Source organism: Podarcis filfolensis (assembly GCF_964270895.1).
Source record: "Podarcis filfolensis genome assembly, chromosome: 7".
Lineage (NCBI taxonomy): Eukaryota > Metazoa > Chordata > Lepidosauria > Squamata > Lacertidae > Podarcis > Podarcis filfolensis.
In genome coordinates, this window is record NC_139603.1 from 67,195,433 (window position 1) to 67,222,362 (window position 26,930).

General features: G+C 42.4%; 1 protein-coding gene across 4 annotated transcripts in view; it reads left to right on the forward strand.

Moving 5' to 3' along the window:
- CPQ (carboxypeptidase Q) overlaps positions 1-26,930 on the forward strand; it is a 166,830-nt gene that overhangs the window by 68,623 nt on the left and 71,277 nt on the right. For all 4 annotated transcript variants that reach the window (XM_083622731.1, XM_083622732.1, XM_083622733.1 and 1 more), the window contains one exon: positions 21,160-21,271. In XM_083622731.1, the coding sequence (XP_083478857.1) occupies positions 21,160-21,271 (112 nt within the window). The remainder of the gene's footprint in view (positions 1-21,159; positions 21,272-26,930) is intronic.

The following is a 26,930-nucleotide window of genomic DNA, read 5'->3' on the forward strand; positions in this document are numbered from 1 at the left end:
GACTCAATTTGTTTTTCCGGGTTTAGTAAAATGAGGAGGACTTGGTTGGAGTCATCTCCCTTAATTACAGATATGTGGGGACTTTGCAGGAGTTTCTCTGGAATACACTCCTGAATATTGAAAGTAGAGAAGCTGAACCTTACCCTGGAAGTCACTGGTTCAGGTTTAAATTATTCTGTTGCATTATTTAATTGTGTGCATTTTGTAGTGGAGGACAAATAGCCCTTGAGGGATTTTCAGTCAGCTCCACTGCCTGTCAGGTTGAAACCCTCATGGATAATTCAATTAAGGGTTGACTCAAACAATGTCACGATACCTCCTGAGCAAATCTCTGGCGTTGAACTGAAGATGAAACAGCAAGAGCATGGCTGGAGCGACCTTGGTGGAAGACCAATCTAGAGCCCATCTGAAGGCCTACTTTCTAGCAGTGAGGACAGCAAAGGAATGATACACAGAGAAGGGCTGTAGCCCCTGCCTAAAACCCTGGAGAGCGACTTCTGGTCAGAAAAGACTAGGAGTGGGGGATTGACCTCAAAGGCTGCATTTCCTCATGGACCATATGTGAGTGGTGGGTTGGGTCAGAGGCAGAGGTGGGTGGACAAGGCAAGTATGGTTTCCTTCCCTTCATACAGTAAAAACCAGAGGTTTTATATACACACCAACTCCACGTACTTCTCTCCATCCAGGAATTATTATCCAAGAGGCATTATTATCAGAGTTCATGGAAACATTTCAGTCAAGCAAAAGCCCTCAAGAAGCATGAGATGTGTCTTGAGCACCCGGGAGAAATACCTGGAAGGCCTAATCTGGCCCTCAGGGCTGAGGTTCCCACCCATGGAGTAGACAACATTGTGCAGGGTGGACCCATAAGAACAAGGCAGCTTCCTGTGTTCCTATTATTTCCTTAGTTCTTGGCAGCAGAATAACCTCTGAAATCTGAGAAACCTAATTTCTTGGAAAAGCTGGTTTGTTGTGACATGTGGAACACGAGGCATTCTCCTCCTCTGCCTCGCCAGCCTTTAAATAATTGACAATAGGAATCCCAGTGCAGATCTTTTGTGAGTGAAGGTAGTCAGAAATGCTTGAAACGTACACTTGCATCTTGCCGTGCTTTTCGGAAGCATCTTGTGATGGGTGGCCGATTCTGCTTGTGCCCTTTCAGTTCACATGCATCACAGATTTTCATTCAGGAAACTTCTTGCTTTTTTGGTGAATTTCCCCATGCCCTTTTCTTATATGCTGCTTGATGTTCTCTGAGCGCATTTTATATGCCAAAGTGCTTCTCATTGTAACTGACACTGTATTTGGAAGATGTGTTTCTTTATAGTTTCCTTTGCATGCGCTCCTCTCTCTCTCTCTCTCTCTCTCTCTCTCTCTCTCTCTCTCTCTGTGTGTGTGTGTGTGTGTCTTTCTCCCCTTCTCCCCATGTCTGCAGCAATAAATCTGCACATAAATATAGGCTGCAGTTTCTAACAAGGTCTTGGAAGGAATCCAGAGATGGAATATTGTTCTGTGCTTTGGGTCAGGGGTTTTTATGTTTTTTATACATAGAAATAATTGGGTATGTTCACACACAACAGCAAGTGTGGTCCATTATATATATATAATTTGGTGCAGTATAGATTTTTTTTATGTTGAATGTAACACCTTATGGGAGATAAATGTGCGTTCTCAATGGCATGCGCACACTAATGGCAGGAAACCTAACCAATTTATGTGTCTTTGGTGCATGTATGAGCAGTATGCCGTCTTTCAAAACATGATTTAATTTTCTCCCTCACACATTGCATTTGTTTGGCATACACTGCATTTGCACCCAAAATATGTACATGAGACTCAGCGAGTGCTTCCCCTCTTTTAGCAAATTTGTGAGGCAGAACTGAAAGCATCTGCTTTTCCTTTCAAGCTGACTGTAGTTACCCATTCCATAGCATCTTGGAGAACTAAGGTTAATGCAAACCATATCCTGTTCAAACATGCCAGAAGCAAGCCATGGTTTATGATCCTGATTCGTTTGGTAACCGTAATTTAAACAGACCATAGTTCCTTATGGATGTACAGTGGTACCTCAGGTTAAGTACTTAATTTGTTCCGGAGGTCCGTTCTTAACCTGAAACTGTTCTTAACGTGAAGCACCACTTTAGCTAATGGGGCCTCCTGCTGCCGCCACGCCGCCGGAGCACGATTTCTGTTCTCATCCTGAAGCAACCCGAGGTAATATTTCTGGGTTAGCGGAGTCTGTAACCTGAAGCGTATGTAACCCGAGGTACCACTGTAATGGAAAAGCAAAAGAAAAGGAAGTTTAAAACAAACCCCAGATACTTCCAATCTCCACCTCACAGCCATGTTTGAGGAGCAGAAATAAGTTTGTGAGTCTATGGTTTGTGCACACAACGCTAAACAGTAGTTTAAACATTATATCTGAACAGATCCAGTGTATGAAGCAGCCTTAAAATGGTTTTTGTTTGTTCTTCTACACAAGGACTTCTAGAGTCACTGTGTCATAGGATTGTTGTTGGTCAGAGCTTTTTGAAGAGGCCTAGCACACATAGGGCTCTGCAACCACTTTGCTATCCACATGTCAGTATACTCTAACTTGCTGAATGGACGATGTCCGCAGGGGCTTAGTATGCAGGCCTATCCATTCATCATGTTTACAGCTGCTCATATATTGTATTTCTGGAGCTATGGACATAATAATAAGAAAGCCTAACATGTACAGTATTTATCCATCTATTCTGCGATGTCAGAATTGAGTGCTCACCAAATCTCAATCAGTCCTGCCTTGAGCTTTAACAGTATGGTTGGAGGAGGCCGCCGAGTTATTTCCTTGACTCCTTAGACAGTTTCAAAGTGTGCTGCTATGTTTTTGGTTTTGGGGTGATGTTGTTTCACATGGTATAGTAGTTTTAGTTTCATTGATATACATGTATACACACACACACACACACACACACACACACACAAAATGATGAATAGCCTGGCTGTCTTTAATTTGCCAGATTAAATGGTTGGCACTCTTGTTCATGTGTTGGAGCCTTTCAGATAACTCAGATCTTTCCGCATGCATACTATGGCAATTGCAAAAACAGAGGGGGTGGATAGATACCTGAATCTGTGCTGTGTTACAGAAAGGCATGCCTCCCACAGACCATATTCCACATCTTAACTTTGAGCCCATTTTTGTTATAGAGTTCCATTTATGCCTGACAACGGAAGTGATTTGTAAGGGCCATTATCCTAAATTGCAGCTGACTCAACCATACTGATCTCCGTTTGCAATATACAGCCATAGGGGGGAGTTGGGTGCCATCAGTTGACATGGGGTAAGTGACAGGCCCAAACCCATGCTATACATGAACTGAGATCAGGGTGTGTCCTAAGGTGGTCTCGGTATTGCACAAGGATTCTACAGCAGATAAGTTGATGTAGAAAAGGGGATTCCTGAAGATGAAAATGGAAATTTTGAAAACCACGGAATATGAACGCAACTAACATGATTGCAATCATGGTTTTGCACTGGGGGCATAAGAGAAGTGAGTGTAGTGGTTCTTCACCCATTTTTGAAAAATGTAGCAGAAAATGTTCCAGGGACTAACTGACTTATAATGTTCATTTACATTACTGTAATCTCTAAGTGACACCACTAAAGTCAATGCAGTTCGACTACTGTCACTTTGCATTACCTGCAGAAAGAATTATCTTTCTTCTTGCACTTCACCTGCTGTAATCCTGAAGGCACTTGGAAGTAATTATCTAAAGAGGACACAACTTGTTCACTCTTCTTTTGTTTGTTTTGTTTTTTGGTAGGAACTGTGAATGTGGAATCCTTTAAAATGATGTGTTTTTATTTTATTTTTTTTAAATGCAGGCAGCCATTCTGTTCCAAAAGACAGATATATCCAGATATCACTGGCAGAGGAAGAGGAGTGCGGGGGTAGCACACCGCCCCTGCAGTGCAATCCCAGCAGGGTGCCACCGTGGCTGCCCTCCGCCTGCAATGGGTGCCCTGCCCCCAGGACACGCAGCATGCCCCACCCCTTGGATGCGTGCCAGCCCCACCCCTGCCTGCTCTTCGCCCCCCGGTGCCGGAGCATGAAGCTCCGCCACTGCCAGATAGAATCAGTATTGTAATAATTTTTAGAGAACCAACTAAAAAGAACAAAATAGCATTCTAGCTTTCAGGTTAACAGAACTGTCCATATTAAATAAGGGAGGAAAGGGAAAAGATAGTTTTTTATATTGTATTGCTTGCAGAATCTTAGAGACAGGATTCAGTATGGAAAAGAGGATTACTGAAGATGATAATGGAGAGTTTGAAAATCACTGTTTTAGGTGGAATATGAATACAACTATCAGTGCAACCATGATTTTGCACAGGGGACATAAAAGAAGTGAGTGTTGTGTGGTTCTTTCCCCATTTGAAAAGTGCAGAGGAAAATTTTCCCGGGAACTGTTAGTGAAACTGGTAGCTAGGGATGAGCACTTGTATCCATTTCGTTTTCTCTCGGTTTTGTATTCTTCTGATTTTGTTTCATTCTCCACATTTCAACATTGGTTTTAGTCATCATGAAAATCCATTAGCATTTTAGTACAAATTCCTCTATATGCGTTTTTGCATGTAAGACACATTTAAATTCCATTTTCTCTTAACAGCATGCATTCTGAATGTTATTTTCTCCAATATATGCCAATGTAGATCTTTTAGGACCTGTGTTATATGGTCCCAATGGTTGCTCCCAGTCACCAGTCTTGATTATTAGCTATACTGGCTGGAGCTGGGAGCCTCAAAACCATATGGCTGGAGCTTTTGAGAATTGAGAACCTCAGCATCATATAGAGGACCACATATCCCCCACCCCTGCAATACACTCTTATCTGAAAGTAAGTCTTATTGAACTCATTGGACCTTTGATTTTTTTTTAGATGCTGAGAAAGCATTTGACAACGTTTCCTGGGGTTTTATGTTTAAAGTTTTAGAATTCAAAGTGTTGGTGCTGACCTTTAAAGACCTAAACGGCCTCAGTCCTGTATACCTGAAGGAGCGTATTCACCCCCATCATTCAGCCCAGACACTGAGATCCAGCGCCGAGGGCCTTCTGGCAGTTCCCTCATTGCGAGAAGTGAGGTTACAGGGAACCAGACAGAGGGCCTTCTCGGTAGTGGCGCCCACCCTGTGGAACACCCTCCCTTCAGATGTGAAGGAAATAAGCAGCTATCCTATCTTTAAAAGACATCTGAAGGCAGCCCTGTTCAGGGAAGTTTTTAATATTTAACACTGTACTGTTTTTAACACTTGATTGGGAGCTGCCCAGAGTGGCTGGGGAAGCTCAGCCAGATTGGTGGGGTATAAATAATAATTATTATTATTATTATTATTATTATTATTATTATTATTATTATTAATATGCAAGTTGTGGAGACACTTTCATAAAAGGAGTCAGAGCAATATATATGCTGACCACTGCATTTCAGATTTGCTTTTCTGGACAGTGACTGAAGCAATAAAAATAATGACTCTCTCAACAGACAGAGATGCAAACTGTATCTCCGTGGCAGAGCAGCTGCTTTGCTCATTGGACCTTAATTCTGAATAGACATGTATAGGATGCTGCTGAGAGTGACAAAGCGTCATCAATGCTGTAGATGGATTGGCTGCACCCCACCTGCCATAGTGGGATGTCACTACAACCTCTTTGAAGGTTATCATGGGTCTGTGAACTGGATTTGATTTTGTTCCTTTTTAATCCACATTCAGGTGAGAGGAACATGTTGGAACAGGCTGCATGGGTGAACTACTTTTCAGAGCTATTTTCACACATGCATTCATAAGGATACATTAAACAGTCATCCTGTGAATGAAAAATGCACACCTCTGAAAATATGGTTTGCATTTTTTAAATTGCCTTTTTAAAGGGCCATATAGACATGTCTTAAAAATGGATCTAAGGCAATTAAAGCACCATCCAATAGCTATTTACTTCATCCCTTGAAACACAAGAGTAAGGATACTTCAGAGTAATTGCGCATATAATTGCATCCTTAATCTGACTTTTTAAATGATCAGGTAAGAAAAGGCACTGCTGATTTCTTTCTTGAATTAAAAGACAGAAACTTCAACCTGTAAGTGTTTGAAGGGCACTAAAAAAAAAACGATATAAAAAAAGCTACTTGTATTTCTCCACTCACATGACCATGCCTGGCAATTCCTTTGACTCAACCACTTTATGCAGAAGATTTAAAAGGCAAGCATTTCTCAAGCTTCCGATTCTGGGTGATGCTTTGGGGATGTCCTCTTGACCTGCCCAATTTTGGTTTCATTAAATTAAATGGGTTCTCTGGCAAACTCCCCAACTTCAAAGAGGATCAACAGTTCTTGAAGCCAGTTATCAATTTTAATCTACTCTGATAGAATTGGAGGAGAGCCTTAAAGGATGAAAGAGAATAGGTTGCAGGTGACGTGCGGAACACATTTCGTGTTTAAAAAAAGATAGTCAAGTTTGAGTTTATTCTTGAGAAGGGAAAGAGCTCACCTTTTTTATATATATCTGCCTTAAGTGAATTCCTAAATGTTGCAGCCAAAGCAGATTTATGACAAACATTAATCACATTCATTCGATTTATTGTATATCATTTGCAAAGGATATTGCATAACATGTGGGAGAGGCGAGCAAGAAGTGATTATACCCACATGCTGCAAGGCCTTTAAAATCTATGAACTCAGCACACCATTCCAATGTTTGCAGATAATTCCGCGTGGTATAATCAGATGCACAGGACCCTTGAGGGGAGAGGATTTAAAATGTTATTCAGTGCAATTTCTGTGACTGTAATGTACTCGCTGAGCTGTATAGAATGATGAATTGCAGGTATAGTGACACATTGATAATTTTCTCTCTATCTGTAAAAATGTAAATGATGCAGTGCATTCTGGTTTTCCCAAGTGTTAACAATTAGTAAGGCAGGTTTTATGGCTTTATTAATCTCATAAGTGTTTTTGAATGAGATGCTGTTTGCATAGGCATTTTATAAAACAAACAATGACTTTAGTGGAAGCAGCATTAACTACAAATTGAGAGTGATCTATTGTCTATCAAGTGTTGTAGGACAAGCCAGCTTGCCATCAGCGCCAAAACCCAAAGTCTTATTGTTAATACATATATCTCTGCCACATTTATTTGTTTCTCCATACACAACCACACCAATTGCATATTTCTAAAGTAGCATAGTTGCCTATACAGAGTAGCAGCTTATACAGAAGTGTACATGATAGTTTGGTCACATATGAACTTGCTCACATACTCGAGTCATCATAATTTCCTTTAAATCTTCTTTGATTTCTGTCTTTAGATCTTTTTTCAATTGTGCTGTCTGAATTGCAAAAGGTTCTCTTCTTCCAAAAGACTACAGTTTAGAGACAGCAATTTTCATAATAGGGTAAAGTGCTCCAGCACTTCAATATCATTTCCACCATTCTTATGGGTTCTTCTTTGTCCAAATCTCAGTTTTTAACAATTGAAACCACTGTGCTGGAAGAGATCCATGAGAGGTCTTCTTGATCAACCCCGCATCTTAAAGCTGCAATCCTAGTTCAGCTTGCACATCAGTTTTTGGGATCAGGTGACAAGGAAAAGTACCATACCCTCCACCATCCCGCTAATCAAAACCGGGATGCTTGTTTTTTGGTCCCACGCTCTCCTGGGAGTCTGCTGATTCACACAAGAGTGAAAGACCAAAAAAAAAAAAAAAAGAGCGTCTTTTAGTCTGGCGCGAGCCAGCTGACTCACACTAGAACACCAGACCAAAAAATGGGACATTCCAGGATCCAATCAGTAGCTTCTGTAATTCCAGGATGTCCTGCTGAAATCGAGATGGTTGTGGGATATGAAGTACCATAGCGACCTTTGCACTTGTTAGGGGCAAATATCACATTAACTTGAGTGGCTTAGCTCATCCCTTCCAACTGTATATAAAGGGTGTTCGAGGGATTTGATTTACAGCATCAGTATATTCTTGCAGAACTTCTGTGTGATTAAAAACCTCAAGTAAAACCTAATAAACATATGGTCAGCTTTGGGTATTTGAGAATCTATTCTACTGTTTCTTTTTTACGTGTACATGTCATCTCACCTTTTAGACAGTTCAGTATAACAGATCCTCAGCCCATTCCATCTATAGGCTGACAGTCATCCTTTCTTTGTCCTTTGCTTCATCACACTGGGCCCCTTCAGACATCACCTTTATTGTGCATGAAAATTTGTGCTCATGATGGTATTGCGGTTGTTATACATGATCCTGCTTTCAGTATTGTTCACACCTGCAGAAGTTTTCTGTGCATGTCCCTGTGCATAGTTTCCAGCTGAAATCCTGTAACTTTTCGTACCACAAATGTTCAAGGTTTGAGGTGGGGGTTGTCTCATTTTTGTTCCATTATAACATCTGAGTGACCTTCCAGCGAAAGCAATAATGGGTTAACGCTGTGGAAGCATCAGAGAACAAATAATACTGAGGAATGATGTGTGAATGATCCAGTATAAATCCCCGACCAATGTTTTATAGGAAATTTGTAGGTTTTCAGTAGACAGGTAGCGAAAGCTTCTTCATCAGCTCTGGCAAGCTGCAAATGCAGGAATGCAGTCTAGCAGGTCTTTTGAGGTAATAGACCTCAATAAGCAAGAAAAGGAGAAAGCAGGAGCAGTTAAATCAGAGAAGGCAAGCTGTGCAACTGTTGCTTTAGAGAATAATTTGTGCACCTAAATCAGTGGTGTATGTGTTTTACTGTTGGCTGAAATCCCATTGATTTAGCAAGCAAATCAACATGGCAGTAGGTTTAAGGAACAGCATTAACCAATTAGATGAGGACACAACCCAAGAATTTATTGTACTCCTTTTTTTAAAAAAAAGTTCACCATCTTTTCATTGATCCAAGTACAAGATATGCACTTGAGAATTAGAATAGACAGCAAACTGAATTGTAATGTTAAAATCTAGAACATGAACATGAAACACAGTGTGGTGTAATGGTTTGAGTGTTGCACTAGCACTTGGAAGATCCGGGTTAAAATTTCCCTTGAGTACTAGTTGCTGGGAATCACAGGCGGGCAGACTGCTTTTGTGCTTATGCAGGCTTCCCTCAGGAATCTGGTCAGCCACAGTGAGAACAGGATCCTGGACTAGATGGGCCATTGGCCTCATCTTATGTTCATGGAGTTCACTGGGTGTTCTTGGGCGGCTCATCAGCTTACCTCACAGGGTTGTTCTGAGGAGAAAATGCATGGGCCAGAATCATGTATGCTGCCTTGAGCTCCTTGGAAGATAGGCAGGATATGAAACATGTCAAATAATGTAATCTTGTGGCACCAAAAACAAACAAACCATTGCCATTTTAGGTTGAATCAATAGGAGCATGCTATTTGGACTTGGGAAACTAATACATATCACTCTTGCACTTTGATTAGTGGTTCAATTCTGGGTCTCGTCGTTTTACTCTGGGAGCTTTAAGCATAAAACGAAACAGCTCTCTGTCAGCAATTTTGGGGCACCTTGTTTAACAGTAGTGGATTCTACACACAACTGACAGTCACATGTGTATCAATAGTTAGCAGATAAATGAAAAGGGAAATTCTGAAACATCTTTTATTACTTAAGTATCACCATGTTGACGTGTCCCTCAGCAACCAGGTGTGTTCAGATTTATGCAGATTATCAGCTTATAATTGTAGTTCAATACAAAGCATCTACAAAACAAGGTGATGTGCTGAACTCTGCCTGAGAAAAATCTCAGGGCTTGTCAAAATGGTTTAATATACCTCATTCTGGCCTGCTAAGAAAAACCTCCATTTTCCTTTAGTAGAAATTATGGATTGCCCGGGACATTCAGGCCACCAGCAACACCCCAAATGAAAAACAATAGTTTTAATGAAAGAAGGCTTTCCTTGAAAACCTCTGGAACTTCTTTCTGAAAGAAAAACTCCCCTGATTTGCTTCAAATTTCACTTGAGGAGACATTTCTGTGGCAACATTATGGCTTCGTATTGAATTCAGAATGAGAAATTTCAGGATCTCCCCTGTAAGTGATGGCTGAATACTTTGGCATAAATGGCAGGAGCTGAAACAAGTGTGTGAATTCCAAATTTCCTGCTGTTAGATTGTGGATGTGTCAAAAACAAATTTCTCCTTAAGCTGTTGTAAGTACATCTTTCAAAAGATGTACTTTTGAAAGCACACAACATTAAAAGAAACAGTTATACTGAGGCAACTCCCTGGGCTACTTCCCCCTCCCCCTTTTCTTTTTCCCCTTTTCGTTTTTGGTCAGATGAAAGAAAAGGGGCCCCCTTAATCAAGCCTTCGCTATTTGGGATATTCAGAGCAAGCAAACATGGTCCGTGCAGTTTACTTCTGTGCTCAGCAGTTCCGGAACAGAAACCAAACAGCCATATCTGTTTAGACTGCACCCATTCTGCCTGCCCTTTGTAGCGGTGCCAGAGCTCTCCACATCACTGACTTGAGGCTTGCCGTTAAAAACAGAGCCCGCTTCACTTTGTTCATGCGCCTGAAAGCTGTTCACAAGATGGGATGCCAGCTCCGAAATTCTTTCAAGATTGGGCATGGGGGTGGGGGAAGGGAGAGGGAGGGAGAGAGGGAATTATAGTCCGTCAGTGAAAGCTGTCAAGAAAATGAATCGAAGGAAAGTATTTGTTTTGACTTCTCTGTGATTTGTTTGTTTCAGCATTATGTTCCCCGTCAGTAAGCCTTGGGGGGGGGGGGGAGTGTAATGAAACTGTAATTTTAAAATACCGGCTCACAAAGCAGATGCTTTGCTTCTTCAGTTGTGTTGGCTTTCTGAGCAGCTAATGAAAGATCAGTAAACTATGAAAAAATAATGAGGATGCAAAGGGTAATCTGGCTTTGTTCTGAAGCCAAAATGCAAAGGAAAAGAAAAGTTGGGGAGAGAAGAGTCCAGATAAAGCCATTTTTTTTTTTTTTGGAAATTGGGGACCAAGGCTTAATTTGAGCCAAAGGTTATGCAGACTTAGCTTCTAGAGCTCCTTTCAATGGCAAGCAAATTCAGTGCCAAAGGCCAACCAAGGCTCTTATTTTTAGTTGCTTCAGTTTTAGCTGTTGGCTGCTGCTGCTGCGTTGCACATTCTGTTCCCAAGTCCAGGGAGAGGAGAACCTATATAGATTGCTACCAGGACACTGGCTTCATCCCAGATATGAGGAGCATCAGATGGTGTTAGAAATTTTTGTTTGTTTGTAAGGTAAAGGTAAAGGTAAAGGTAAAGGGACCCCTGACCATTAGGTCCAGTCGTGGCCGACTCTGGGGTTGCGGCGCTCATCTCGCTTTATTGGCCGAGGGAGCCAGCGTACAGCTTCCGGGTCATGTGGCCAGCATGACTAAGCCACTACTGGCGAACCAGAGCAGCACACAGAAATGCCGTTTACCTTCCTGCCGGAGCGGTACCTATTTATCTACTTGCACTTTGACGTGCTTTTGAACTGCTAGGTTGGCAGGAGCTGGGGCAGAGCAACAGGAGCTCACCCCGTCACGGGGATTCGAACCGCCAACCTTCTGATCGGCAAGTCCTAGGCTCTCTGTTTTAACCCACGGTGCCACCCGTGTCCCTTGTTTGTAAGCTACTTTGAGTACATTCCATATACGTGGAACCTGCAACAACGGTGCCAGGCAGCCCTGCCCTCTATTAGAATATGCCATTCCATTCCACCTGCAATGACAACAGGCATTTCAGGCTCACGGAGAATATTCAGTCCCTATTGGACTGTTTTTCATTACCTTCCCCCCTTTTTAAAAAAAACAAAAACAAAACACAACTTGTGCAAACCTCGGGGTCGTCGTCCCCCAAGCCCTTTGATACCTCCCTTTTGTTTGCAGATGGCCTTGCCTTGGTTACTTAAGGATCTGCACTCAGAAATCTGAGAATTGATTGCAATTTTATCTATCTCTGACTCTGTGCATGCCCACAAGTGCACACACACATATACATAAATAAAGTAAAATAAATTGCAACTACTGGATAGGAGAGGTACATTACTTGAGATCAATAACAGTGACCATTCTTTGTCCTGTAAGGAAGTCTCTTAAGACCCAGGATTGAGCTCCACCCTGATCCTCCTGTTGTGCATATGTGCTGAGCAGTGCCCTCATTGGCCATTTGAGGCATTCCCATAGCTCAGTGGGAGAGAACATGCAGAAGGCGGCTCCAATTTCAGTGCAGTTATAACAAGTCTCAAGGTTTGGGAGAGATCTCCACACCAGGGACCTTGGAGAGCTATCACTAGGCCGATCTCATACCCTCCATATATTTTGGCTGGGTTAGAATGCTGATAGGAGTTGTTTTATGAAACATTTGAAAGGTGCCAGGTTGGGCGAGTCTGGAACAGAAAATATTGGGCTGTATACACTACAAGGAGCACAGGGCAATTCAGTGGCTCTTTATCCTGGTCATGGCTAACCAGAAAGGCAGACTAAATTATGAAAACTAAGTAAATGTATACACACCTGGATAATAAATAAAAGTCATACTCCCAACATTAGTAGTATAATGACTGAAAATTTAGAATCATAGAAAGAAATCCCAACGACCATCTAGTCCAATCTGATGAAATGTAGGAATCATGGTTAAAGAATCCCTGACAGATTGCCATCCAACCTCTTAAAACATCCAAAACAAGCATCTGCCAAGGTAGTCCATTCCACTGCTGGAACAGCCCTTACCATCAGAAAGTTCTGTCTAATGTTTAGTTGGAGCAACAGAAAAAAAGCTTGTTCCATTTTCCATGTGACCACCCTTCAGATATTTGAAGATGGCTATCTCAGTCTCCTCTTCTGCAGGCTAAACATACACAACTCCCTCAACCGTTCCTCACAAGGCTTCATTTCCAGACCCTTGATCATCTTGGTGGCGTCCTCTGCACACAGCTTGTCAGTATCCAGTTGCTTCCTAGGCAGTTGTGAAGCATTTGGATACACATGCACACACTTCTGCGTTTCAATCCATGCGGATCCGCAGTACATTTTTCCCAGCCCTGGTTTACGTCTTCGTGAATTACGAGGAGCGACTTGTCATGGGGACTCACAAGAGCTATCCATGAGCTGCTGGATGTGTTCCCCTGGTGTGTTCTTCAGTGGCAAGTTCCTTAAAGCAGGCTTTGTATGGCCATTCAGTCTTCTCTGCTTCGCGTTTTGTCTGCCGGCAGGGTGATCCAGGATTCAGTCTTTTAACGGGGGCAGCCAGGGTGTGCATGGCAGGGGTTGGGGGAGCATCTATTTTGCTTTTTTATGTCTTGGAAGTAAAGTGTCTGGTTTCCTTGTGACCTCTCAGGGGCTGAAAGGAAGAGCACTAATGGGATATAAAGACACATCCTCTTTGTCGCTCCCCACCACTAGTCAGAGAATACCCTCATGCCTGCTAATTGGCCACATGGAATGTAGATAATGAAAGAGACCTCGGAGAGCATAGCGCTCTTAACTTTAGTGTGGCGAAGAAAACACAATGAAGTCTGTTTCGAGACACCACCTGAACTGGCCGACCCAGGCTGTACATTTGCTCTGCTCTACCTCCCAGATGTCTTTTGTTTCTCAGGGAACTAATTGCTCCTCACCCCCAGTTAGCCTGTTTGCTGTTGGTCATCGATTTCGTTCTTCATTAGTCCTATAGTAGTATCAAAACCAGACTAAATGTAGCTTTTTAAAAAGATGTGCCCTCTTCCTCCTGAGAAATCTCATTCTACACACACACACACACACAGAGAGAGAGAGAGAGAGAGAGAGAGAGAGAGAGAGAGAGCTTGTTTAGGAAACCAACAGACACCACTTTAACCACACACCCTACCACACTTATGCACCTGATAAATATCCCACGATCAGCTTCTCTTTACAGAATTCTGACCACCAAGCTACTGTGGGATGAGGGCACAGCCATCTCCATCCCTAGGCAGAGTGAAGCAGTTGCCTCAGGTGACTGATGCTGGAGGCAGCAGCCTCTCACCTGTTCCTCCTGAACCTTCTCTTGGCTGGAGGACAAAGCTGCGAATTCTGCATGCCCTGCCCTGGGACCCTCAAAGTAGCCTGCTACCTCAGTCATGGTGGACTGCGCTGTCCCATTGTCAGCGCTGAAGTAAGATTCGTAGAATCGGAGAGCTGGCAAACAGCACGTGAACCACATTCTCCATAAGAGGCAGAGGAAATTCCTTCTACTCAGTGGGATAGCATATGCAGGGTGAAGGTGTCACAGTCTGCTTCTGTGTATATCAGTGAGAATACATTAAAAACAATTGACAGATGGTATTATACCCCCGTGAGATTGGCACACAAGCTGGTTGCAATTCCCCCAGAACTTTTGTGGGACTGTAATCAGCAGTGCCCATAGGTAGTGAGATTTTGGGATGGGGTGCTCAAGGAGATCAACACTGCAACTGGGCAAGCAGCTGTTGTAACACCCCCAAAAAATATGAATGCAATTTTCACTCTTTGACTCAGAAGCTTGCATTTAAGGGCTTGTTTTGATTCATATTAGTTGCAGCCAGACCTGAGATAACAGAACTGTGGAAGAGTGACAGGACTCTTGCCTTAAATCTCTGGTACAGTAAACTGTGGGGAACAGTCATTTCGGAGAAGCTTTGGCATTAAATCCATGTCCTGAAAGGGCAATCATAGCAGGATGCCTTTTTTGCAGAGTGGAGTCATTTTATTTGGGCTGGACGTATCCTTGTACTGACATTACGAGGATGCTTCCAGTACAATATACGACAATTAATGATTCAAGTGTCTGAAGAATTATAATCAGCTCCTGATGTTTATGATACCTTAAGTCCTTCTGTCTGACGAATCTGAGAACAATTGTCTTCTTCTACAGTAGATATTCTGTTTGCTCGGCTGTCGAGCCATTGTAGTTGTCGGGCCGTTTCTCTGTCCCGGAATTTTATTTGTACATTGGTGTTTCTGTTTGACGTTTGTGTCAAATAAAGAAAAAACGAAAGGGGAAGAAAACTGGGGTAAGCAGCACATGAACAACATTCGGCATAAGAAGAGCTTTTCTGTGGTGCTTTGTCAAAAATTGTGGGTTTGTTTTTTAGAATTGTAGAGTTAGAAGGGACCACAAGGGTCATCTAGTCCAGGGATCAGCAAACTTTTTCAGCAGGGGGCCGGTCCACTGTCCCTCAGACCTTGTGGGGGGCCGGACTATATTTTGGAGAGAGAAAATGAATGAATTTCTATGCCCCACAAATAACCCAGAGATGCATTTTGGTGAAACAGTCCACAGGCAGGTAGGATCTCAGCCGTCATACCAGACGGAGCTGTACCGAATTGTGTTGGCCCCCCTCCAATACTCTGGAGAAGCTGGAGCCTCTGCCCTAACATACCGCAGCAATGGGGCAGGCTAAAAATTATACTAGGGGGTTATTTGGCAAACAACCATGAAGATGTTCATAACAAAGTAAGAACAATAGCTGAAAATTATCACTGTGAACAGAAATCAGATGCTGGCAGTTCTCGTAATAGTAGCAGCTGACAGAAAGCCCCAAAATAGGGTATTTCACTGACTGGTGACTTTGGATCTGCTGGATCCAAAAGACCCACAGATCTCTTGACAGGCCCAGTCTCCTGCCCTTGTTTTAGTTTAGGTCTTCCCTATCCCCCATTTTTAATGAGGTTGACTCGAGAAGAAAAGGTATATTAGTGACAGGTGGTGCAGAATCATAATATTTCTACACTCATTTTTAGGTTCGCTGTTAGCTAGGGAGGAAAAAGATGTGTTCTCTAACTCTGTAAAAACAGGAATATTGTTAGCAAGAAATTAATGATAAATGTTACTAATTAGGAGCTGTTAAATGATTAGCAACTTGCAATAAAGGAACAACAACATGGTGAGAAAACTGATTCAAGTGTAAGTTGAAAGATTCAACTTTGCATTCTTTCTTTTTTGTCTGTGTGCATGTAGCTTTACAACCCCTTTGCAAAGCATATGTCCATATTTTCTAGATTTTAAAGTTTTATGGTACTAGGTCCCAGCTTAGCAATTATTGAAATCATGAAGCTTATTAAACAGGAGAAAAAGAGAGTCCTGTGCTCATGCTCTCACATCTTGCCACAGGATAAAAGAAAACTGGAGAGCATTTTTTTTAAAAAAACAACAACCCCAAAATCAAATAACAAAGTTAATGGGTGGAATTAAACATCACTTTCTTCCAGTCCTTTGCACTGTGTGTATTTTTAAAGTACACAGCAGCCATGAGGTGTGGGAAGAATGGAGAACCCACCCCCCAACAGCTGCTCTTTGCATTGGGAGAAAAGTTCCCATTGATGCCAATGGGGCCTTTCCTCCCAATGCAAATAGCAGCCATGGGAGGGGGCAATCTAGATCAGGACTGTAGAAGGTACAAAGAGTTAAATCCTCTCTCCACATGTCCTTGATCCAGAGTGAGACACCGTATGGATGCCATTTACTTTAAAAACAGACAAGGAGCTCATCACATCTATTGCTTCTTTGTTAGTGACACTTTCATTTTGGGCCTTCACCCTCTCAGGCAGTTCAGCATCATCAAACCAGATTTTTACAATCAAGAGGAGACCACAGTAAACCTATAGTTATCCACTCCCTCTGCAAGATGTCCCATCATGGAGAGGATAGCACAATGAGATGTCACCCTGTCATGTACTACTGCTAGCTTCCCCAACCTCGTGCCCTCCATCTGTTGCTGGATGCAGCTCCCATCATCCCTGATCATTGGCTATGCTAGCTTGGGCTGATAGAAGCTGGTCCAACAGCATCTATCCTCACGGACAGGATAGCGCAATGAAATGTTACTGTGCAGGAGTGTTGCATGAAGGGGAAAATGCATTGACTGCCATGCATTAGCTGCCTTTAAGGGAAGACTCCTTTGAAAATGTGAATTTTAGGCCAGGAAATCTTTCCTTCTGATGGGCCACACAACAGACCTGTTTGTTGAAAGGTCAGCATGCAAGAGCTATAAGGAACCTATTGTACTGGATTCAGAACCCATTGAAAGAAAGCATAAGGACTGCTACACAAGCAGATTGTCCTGTACTAGAATACTATGATGTTTTATACACTCTTGTAATAGACTTGAGAATAAGAAAAAAACGTGGAGTGGGAGATTGCTTGGGGAGAAGTTAGGGCATCCTGACTTTTTTTTTCCAAAAAAGAAGCAACTCCCTAATATGGCTGTGCATATGTGAGTGGGAGGACAAAGAACCCCCTCGGCCTGGTTTCCTCGTTTTTATTAAAAACAGCTTGTCCTGGTGAGAACACAGCACATGACTGACAAGTGCTGGATAATCGTCACAGTGCTGGCCTGCCAGGAAACTGAATTAGTCATCGTGCATCTGAAATGTACCCAGCATTTAATTTCCCTTCTGCTATTATCCTCGATAAGGATTCGGGGACAAAAAGGCAATGCTTTAGCTGTGAAACTGTAGTAAGCCCCAGGCTCACATGGACGGGTTGCTTAGAAATAGCCCTAATCCTTAAATACCTTTCTGAAACAGGCAAAACATGATCCTGAATGCACATGTTGATGCTTCCTCAGTATATTAAACATAAATAAAATGGTATGCCTGTATTGCTCTTGCAAATCATGTCGGAGGGCATGGGATATGATGTTGCTCCTCTTGGTTGTGAACTAGCAAACAAGAAAGTGAGGGATATACCTGTGTTTGTGCCATGCCTGTTCAAGGGAGATGTGGTCAACCTCTCTAACTCTGAATTAGAAACAAATGTTGTGGAAGATTAACTCTTATGATGTGAGCTTATAAATATGTAATAGTATGTTATATTTCCACAGAATGTATGTAGGGCGTTTTGCTTTGGAAAGAATCCAGTGCTTTGTCTCCTAGGTAGTGGTGCCATCAGGATGGGACTTTGGGGGCAGAAGTCCAAGGCCCCACTCAGCAGAGCAGGAGGCCCCCCTAAAGCAGCAGAATGGACTTACCACAATTTACTTTGCCATTTAAAGAGACCGCCAGCCCCATTCAAACCTTTGGAGGCTCCTCCAGATATATATTTTTTTTTATTGCGCACATTTGTGATGGTTTGTGCTCATGATTCTATCAGGGTGGTCGCATACAATCCTGTTCTTAATACTAACAGGTTCTGCAAAGATTTTGGTGCAGTCTTATTACTGCTTTACTTTTGATCCATGAATATGCTGTAACTTCTTGCTGAAATCCTATAACTTTTCATATGACAGGTGTTCTGAGGAGAAATACCTCAGGAGAGTTGGATTAGTGGTACACCATATATTTGGCATAATGAAGGTTCCAGGTTAAATCACTGCAGTCTCCTGGCTTCAGTTAATGTAAAAGTCTGAGACTCTGGAGGGCTACTGCTAGTCAGAGTACTGGGCAGATGGTCAAAGAGTCTGACCTGGTAAAAGGCAGCTTCCTCTGTTCTTTCTGAACCTACTTGAATAGCAGCCTCTCTTTATCTAACATTCTGAAATTTGCTCGTACACTTTTATGCCACCAATTTCTGCTCCCATGACAGATTACACCACTTTCTGATTCAAAGATGCCTGCTGTTGTAATGCGAGTTCTTTCACAGGAACAAAAAGTAATTCTCCATCAGGTCTTTTCGCAAATCTATGGTTGCCAGGGAACTTCTCACCATATTAGCTGGGTAGTCCTTCACTGCTATGGGAAAGGCATCACTTCTGCTGTAAATTCAGGTTTTCAATTCACTTATAAACTAGGCCATAATTCACTTCCAGGCATAGGTGCATTTTCGTCATCCAGTGTTTGATGAAAACAGCTCACCCAATTGACAGTCATGCCAGTATACTCTTTCTGATGGTTAACATCTCCTTCTGTTCACATGCCAGCTATTTAAAAACTTGTCTTGGTGGATCTCCAATATTATGTTGTGTACAGCATCCCATTTATTGTTTTTGCTTTTCTTCCTTTCCTGTCACCTTGTGGCAAATATGAGAGGGCCTGCTGAAATATTTACTGTGTGAGCCAATATCTGTGTCTAGGTATCTTAAAGTGCATTTACTTGCTTGCTTGCAAATCATTTGTTACTTTTTTTGGAACATAGGAAACTGTCAAACCAATGGTCCATCCAGCTTTGACTGGCAGCGGCTCCCCAGGGTTTCACACCAGGTATCCCTCTCAGCCCTACCTGGAAATTGCACCTGGCACCTTCTGCACTCCAAACAGTTGCTCTACCACTGATTTACAGCACTTACTGGAATACTCAAGGCAATGTGTAAACAGTTCACTTGAAGGGTCACCTTAGCGCCCCACCCCCATATATACTCACTCGGATGCTTCATAAGAACATAAGTCCAGCATCCTATTTGTGATTCCCAGCAACTAAGTTTCCCAGCAAACTTGTGGCGGTGAGATTCCATGGCAGAGCTACCACCACTTCCAAAGTCTTGCCAGCTCCCATTGTTCCCACTATATTTTTTGCTCTATAAGACTCACTTTTCCCCTCCTAAAAAGTACGGGGAAATGTGTGTGCGTCTTATGGAGCGAATGCAGGCTGCGCAGCTATCACAGAAGCCAGAACAGCAAGAGGGATTGCTGCTTTCATTGCGCAGCGATCCCTCTTGCTGTTCCGGCTTCTGAGATTCAGAATATTTTTTTTCTTGTTTTCCTCCTCCAAAAAATAGGTGCGTCTTGTGGTCTGGTGCATCTTATAGAGCGAAAAATACGGTATGTCAGCTCCAGGCAAAAGGGGCTTGTGGTGAGCACAAGGGGGCTTGCTTTTGTTTCAAAAAGCAAAAAAGTTACTGTTAAAGAATGGGTTTTACATTAATTTTCGCAGCAGTAAACAAATCTAAGTTTAGCTGGGGAATGAATAGTTGGGCTTTTGACAAGGGCAAATATGCATCTGAGGAACCCCGGGGGACATTTTGGGGATACTTGAGTGGAAAAACAGCTGACAGGCAAGGGGTCTTTCTCCCAAACTGCTCTTCCAATCAAAATTGCAGGCTCTTGATGCTGCTTTTCATTTTAAACAATTTTGGCTTTGTTACAAGGATTTGTGTATAGCATGCAGTTTAGCCCCTCAATGACTCCTGTTGTTGTTGTTTAGTCGTTTAGTCGTGTCCGACTCTTCGTGACCCCATGGACCAGAGCACGTCAGGCACTCCTGTCTTCCACTGCCTCCCGCAGTTTGGTCAAACTGATGCTGGTAGCTTCGAGAACACTGTCCAACCATCTCATCCTCTGTCGTCCCCTTCTCCTTGTGCCCTCCATCTTTCCCAACATCAGGATCTTTTCCAGGGAGTCTTCTCTTCTCATGAGGTGGCCAAAGTACTGGAGCCTCAGCTTCACGATCTGTCCTTCCAGTGAGCACTCAGGGCTGATTTCCTTAAGAATGGATAGGTTTGATCTTCTTGCAGTCCATGGGACTCTCAAGAGTCTCCTCCAGCACCCTAATTCAAAAGTATCAATTCTTCGGCGATCAGCCTTCTTTACGGTCCAGCTCTCCCTTCCATACATCACTACTAGCTTTAATTATACGGACCTTTGTCAGCAAGGTGATGTCTCTGCTATGATATTAGTGCATCATATTATAACAGTCTAAGGCAGCCTTCCCTAACCTGGTGCTCTCTGGATGCTTTGGACTACAACTCCCATCATTCTAGGCTATCATTGCTAATGGGCAAGGGTAATGGGATCTGTATTCCAAAACATCTGGATGGGAGCCAGGTTGGGAAGAGGTTGATCTATGGCAGTATTTCCCAAACTTGGGTCTCCAGCTGTTTTTTTGAACTACAATTCCCATTATCCCTGATCACTGGTCCTGCCAGCTAGGGATGATGAGAGTTGTAGTCCAAAAACAGCTGGAGACCCAAGTTTGGAAACCCTGATCTATTTAAAGCCTAGCAACAAAGATTACCGACATACGCTTGCAGTTGCATGTTGGAATGATCAGCCCAGTAACTTGACCATTTAAACAAATAAAAAATCATCTTATATCACTTCCCATTGGGACAGAACTAATTGCAATGCCATCATTAGACTCAAGAACATATTTGTGCAGGCATGGTTCAAGCTACAGGAATTAAATCCTCTGAATGGGTAAAACGATTGAAGGGTCACTGGAGAGTATGATTGTCCCAGTACAGAACTTTTGTGTAATTATCCTTTCTGTGTTATATTTTTAGGTTGTCCTGGTCAGTGGACATCTGGACAGCTGGGATGTAGGGCAAGGAGCCATGGATGACGGCGGTGGAGCATTTATATCATGGGAAGCATTATCGCTCATTAAAGATCTTGGTAAATATTTACCTTAAAAAAAATTATCTAATGAGTAAAGAATGACAACGCTGCTTAAACTTTTTAAAATAAGCGATAGCAAGGGCATTTTACCGAATCCCTGGCCATTTGCAACGCAATTATTTCTCAGAGTTTCCCCTCCTAATAGTAGCAACATTGTGGCAAGACTTTCATATTTTTCAGATCTGTGATCTTACAGAAACTGAAGTCTCTTTGTTTCTTGAAAGCCAAAATAAGGAAACAGCTGTACTGACCGTAGTGTTGCTGTATTCATGAAAACACTATATGAGCCATATCGTATACACCTGAGATCTCTTTTATCTGGATCCATTATGCGGTCCATGGTGATGTCCATCACGATGCTCTACCCTGCTTTTATAGGATAAATCTATTTGTTATGTGCCACAGTTATATTCCTTGAAGGAACTCGGGGCCAAGTGCAGATGGTTGGCCAGTTTTATCATTACTGTGTGAGGTAGAATCGACTAAGAGAGTGCACACTTTGTCCAAGACCACCCAACAAGTTCTATGGTTAAGCAGGGATATCAATCCAGATATCCTCAACGCCAGCCCAACATTCTGTCCACTACAACATACTGGCTTCCATGCTTAGCATCAATAGCATTCTAAGTTCAAAATAATCTGCCCTATAAGGCAGATCTGTATGACCCCCATTTTGCAGGGGCTGGAAAAAATGGCTTGCCTTTGGCTTGCAACTCCCACTCTTATTCCCTAGGATTAAATAGAGTGAGGGGGTGTTTTGCGTGTAAATTAAAGCATCCACCCCATGCTTCCAGGTTTTTGTGGCCTCCCCAACTCACCCAACCCCAATTGAAAGTGGCTGATCATGACAAGTACCGACCATTGAGTGAGTTCACCTGCTTGGCCCTCTCCCCAGCACTAAATGAAAGAGTCCCCCAGATGAAACATCACTTGCACATTGCCCCTGAAAAGAGGAATTGCATCAGCCAAAAGAGAGTGAGAAAAGGAACACCGATTTGCATAAAATTAGCATGTGCTAATTCAGATACATAAATTCCAAATTTAGACATAGTTGCTATAATTTAAATATATACAGTACATCTTGCCATAGTGGGAAAGAGTGTAACTGAGAGACTTGTGTGCCTCCTCAGATTGCTGTCCAAGTGGTAATCCTTTATAATTCTTTATGCTGGACTTGGCCTAGACAACTGTTCTCTGGCAGCCTTCCAAACTGAGGATCTTGAGCATCTTCTAATCCTGCATGGGGTGCCTGCCAAGTCAGAAGTGTCATTTGATGTGGTGCATGGTAGCACACGAGGTTCCGTCTCTCACTTATTCGGTCCCCCAAAGTATCGAGTAGCCTAGAAGTCTCTTGGGCAGAGTCAAAGTATTGCTTTGAACCATGTGAGCTGCCTTTGCTGGCAAAGCAGACTTCCTATTAAAAATGGGAAGGTGCTTTCGAGACCTCTGTGATATCACAGAGACCTCTGAGTCGTCCTCTCATTTACTTCTGGTAAGAAAATCTGTGGCAAAATTGATTCAGTTAAAGGCAGCCCCGCTTTCAGGCTCCCCTCCCCTTTCCATCCCATCCCATCCCATTAGTTATCCCCTCTCTCAGTGCTGAGAAGAAAGCAGAGTCTTCTGCTCAGTTGCTAGAGCTTCTGCAATATCCACTCTTCTGCCTGGTTGGCTGGACCCTTCCTTGCCAATGTGCATGAAGGCAATAAGTGATGATCATCCCTCACCCCCTTGAGCTGCTCAGTTGAGGATACATCCCCTAAGGATGAAGAGACTGACCATTCCTCAAGTGAAATATTGTTTGAAAATAACCCTACAGAAGATGCTACGCTACAATGAGTTAAGCACCATATGGAATCTTGGGGACTCAGCTGTTTATTCAGCTTCAGTCTCAAGGGAAACGTATTCGCAGTTCAGTCTCGTCTATTGCTTATTTTTTCCATACCATAAAAGGATTCCATAACAATTTATCTGAACAAATTTGTGAAGTTACTCATCTCGTTTTTAAGGAGCTCAGCCACAAGTCTCTTCCTTCCTCCTGATTTTGGTTACATCACAGCTTCTTTATATAGTAAGTCGTGCTCATCAGGATTACTTTGCATAATGTCATACATTCCATAAGCCAAATATATATACAGTATAGGGGGCACTCTATTGTCCCTTACCCAGGAAACTTAAGAAGCCGATGTACCCCAGGACACACTATTTCTCCATCCATTGGGGGGGGGACTCTTCTTGAGGGTCTTTCATTTTACCCGATTCTTTCCTGATTTTCCTTTCCTGATTCTTTAGCTGGAGATGCTGAGATTTTTATTTATTTATCAAAAGATTTGTGTACTACTAGGGCTCATCCTCACTTCCACTGATCTCATGCCTAGACAGCATGAGTCCCAGCAGTTTTCTGCTTCTCCCACACTTTCTAGGCTCAGGTCTATGTAGTTTTGCCTTTGGCACACCACTTTATCCTGGAAAACCCACCCTTTAGCGATAAATCGGAACAAACTGCAATCCGTAGAAAACCTGAATGCCATTTGTTCCGATTCCGCGCGAAAGAGTGGGTTTCTCTGGGGGAAAGAGATGAGGCAAACAGAGGTGTGGATAAAGCCATACTGAAAGATGTTTTCTAGGTGTTTAAATGTTAAAACAAAAGGTGCCTGCTGAGTCGCTATTAGCAGAGCGTTCCACCATACTGGGCCAACAACATTACAGGCTCAGTTTCTTGATCCTATCAGATGAGTCTCGCCAACTTGGAGAATGACCAGTGGTTGAGCTGGGATATAAGGGCTTAGGTGGTCCCTAAGGAGTGGCTCTGAAATATGAGAGACCCCATCAGCATTTGGCATTCTGTTGGCTCTTGAGGACACAGCTGTTTAGGCAAGCATTTCCCTGAATTTGAACTTACTGATCTAATTGTTTTGATTGCTTTTTAAACTGTTTTAATTGCTATGCTTTTTAACTTGTTTTATTGTCTTATTTTAATTCTGGATATTTTAATGCTTTCATGGAATTATTTTATTGTGTACTTTAGCTACGTAATGATTGTATAATTGATTGTATACTTGTAAACCTCTTAGAAACTTCTTTGGGCATGTAGGAAGTATATAAATTAATTGATGGTGATGATAATGATGATTTTCATACCATACCAGTAAGATCACAAAAACTGTCGTGGCAGTATAGATGCTAAGAAAATAATCCACTGGAAGTTCTTTTGCACAGTAAACCATAGCAGAGGCACCATTCTGAGGGAGAATGGGCAATGTTGCATGTGTGATGTTGAGCACGAGATTGGGTGTGTGACGTCAGGATATCAGGAGGAGCCATGCGGTGGAATTAAACATAGCGGCAGCGTGGCTTCAATGGCCAGCAGCTCCTCCTCCTTTTGCCACCACCACCACTGGCTGGGGGCTGCTTCCTCGCTCCTTCCCCTCTGTGGCAGGAAGGGGAGGAGAAGGAGAAGGAGCCAGCCATTGAAACCATGCTGTGATGGGCTCCTTGCTTGGCTTCCGCTGCCATCTTTGAATATTGGGGGGCTCCCCCTCCCAAAAACATTTGGGGGGACAAAAGGAAGGGGCTTGGCCTCTAGGAGTTGGCACCCCAGTCCAGTAGAAATGATTGGCTAGTGGGTTGCTTCAACAGGCGCACAAAGTTGTCTAAAAAGAGGGTAGTTGCGTATTCTGAGATTATGGAGTTCTACAGGATAAATAGTTAGATTTTGAAAGCTAAAGTTAATGAACACACAAGCTAAATCCTCTTTGCTGAGGTATGAATACAATGCCTAATCTGAATATGTACTGGAGCATTAAATGTCAATACTAATGAATCGATGGAGGACGGCATGTGAATTCAATGACTGTCCCAAAAGGAGACAATTGAATTTGACAATCAAAAGAATTGCTGGAGAAATGCAGTCAAATTTGTTAATGATTTCCATTTCTGCACCCATTGACTCTCATTGTATCCCAAATGCTGAAAAGTGTTCCAGCCTTAAATATATGTCCCAGAAGATTGAACTGCTCTTCTAATTTTCACTGGTTGCAATATTGGTGATATCTGCTAAAGCAGATGAAGAGTGGGCGTATTTAAAAAACACACACATGTCTTAGTTCATACTAAAAATGAATACCTTTTAACAGCTTTAAATTAACAAAACCTCCCTTTGAATTATACGCCATATTTTTAATGTGCATATTATATTATTTAATATTATGCATTTTGCTGGTTATTTTGACTAACATATTCATTTTTACACATGCGTTTACCTAATGTATGCATTTTTTGCCAACATTGCTTGGCTGGAGGACTGCGTTGGAAAATTCAGATGCATGCAAATTTCAAAAGATGGATGTGTTTCGGTTCTCTATTTTTGGGGAGGGTGGGGGGAGTGTGACTTCAATAAATTTGGCTTTAAGCATGAACTGAAGCGAATTTCTTCCCTGCCCTTGTGGCAACTACATTATAGCTTTCTTGCTATTTTAAAAGTTTACCAGATAGTGCTAACTATTTAGACTTGAAAACTCCTAATGACAGGACATGATTGTTTCTAGGTCAGGCTCTGCTGTACAGCAAACTATCTATTGCTCTCACTGTTTCGTCTCTCTTTTTCCCCTCTTTTTTTTGCCTTCCTGCTGTGTTCGCCCTATTCTTGTTCCTAAATCTATTTGCTTTGACTACTCCTTGTAAGTGATTCAAGGCAGGCACCTATACTTAGCACCATTTCTCCTCTCTTCCAATTATGCACCAGCCTAGTCAGCTGCTGTTGCATCCTCTTTTCTGTAGCCTATTTTCCCCCTGTGGACCATAGGGACCACCCTGTGCTTTTGGGTATATAATCCAGAAATTAACCAATAGGCAGAAGACGAACCACTACTTTATTCTAGCCAAAAGCTGCCTCAGCTATAATTGCTAGAAAAATCTTCAGTGCTTTACTGATTATTTACATTGTGAGATCAGAAAGCACCCCAAGTCTGCTTTTTGGAACACTGTGCCCTGAATTTGATTGTGGCCGAATTTGAGCATGTTACGTCTTAAAACCAAATATCTACTGGCATTCGGAGTACATTCCCTTCTGCCACTGATATTATTTTTTTTGCCTGAATTCTTAAATCAACGAGGTTTTATGTTAATTATTTGCGAAGAAGGAGTGGCCAGGGGGAAGGAGGGGAGACAAATCTTATGGAATAGGGAATGTAGATATGTTATGTCTTTCAATATACACTATGTAGTCCTCTGGTATTATGGTAAAATCCCTGCTTCTGGTTCTGCCAGATGGGTTTTAAAACAGTACACATCTCATTTAATTCAATTTATTTTTTAATTGATAGTGTTGTGAGTTGGTGGGTGCAAGACGCCCTAAATTCTGGATCAAGCTAGTGTTAGAATTTAATTAAGGCTTGTGTGTTAAAACTGGTTGCTAGACCCATGTGTGTATTTGAGCCTGTGTGTGGCACTTCTAGCCCTCTGGAATTATGTGTCAAAAGCTAATTAAGCCAAGCTGGTGCTTCCTGCGATGGGTTCAGAGCTAATTAAGACAGGACTAGCCTCTTGCATAAGCTGATATCCTGGGAGTAATGAGTGATTAGGACAACAAAGAATCAAGGGCAAATGCAAAAGAGTGGACTCCCTCCCTCAACTGAGAGTTACTTTGAAAGACAATGCC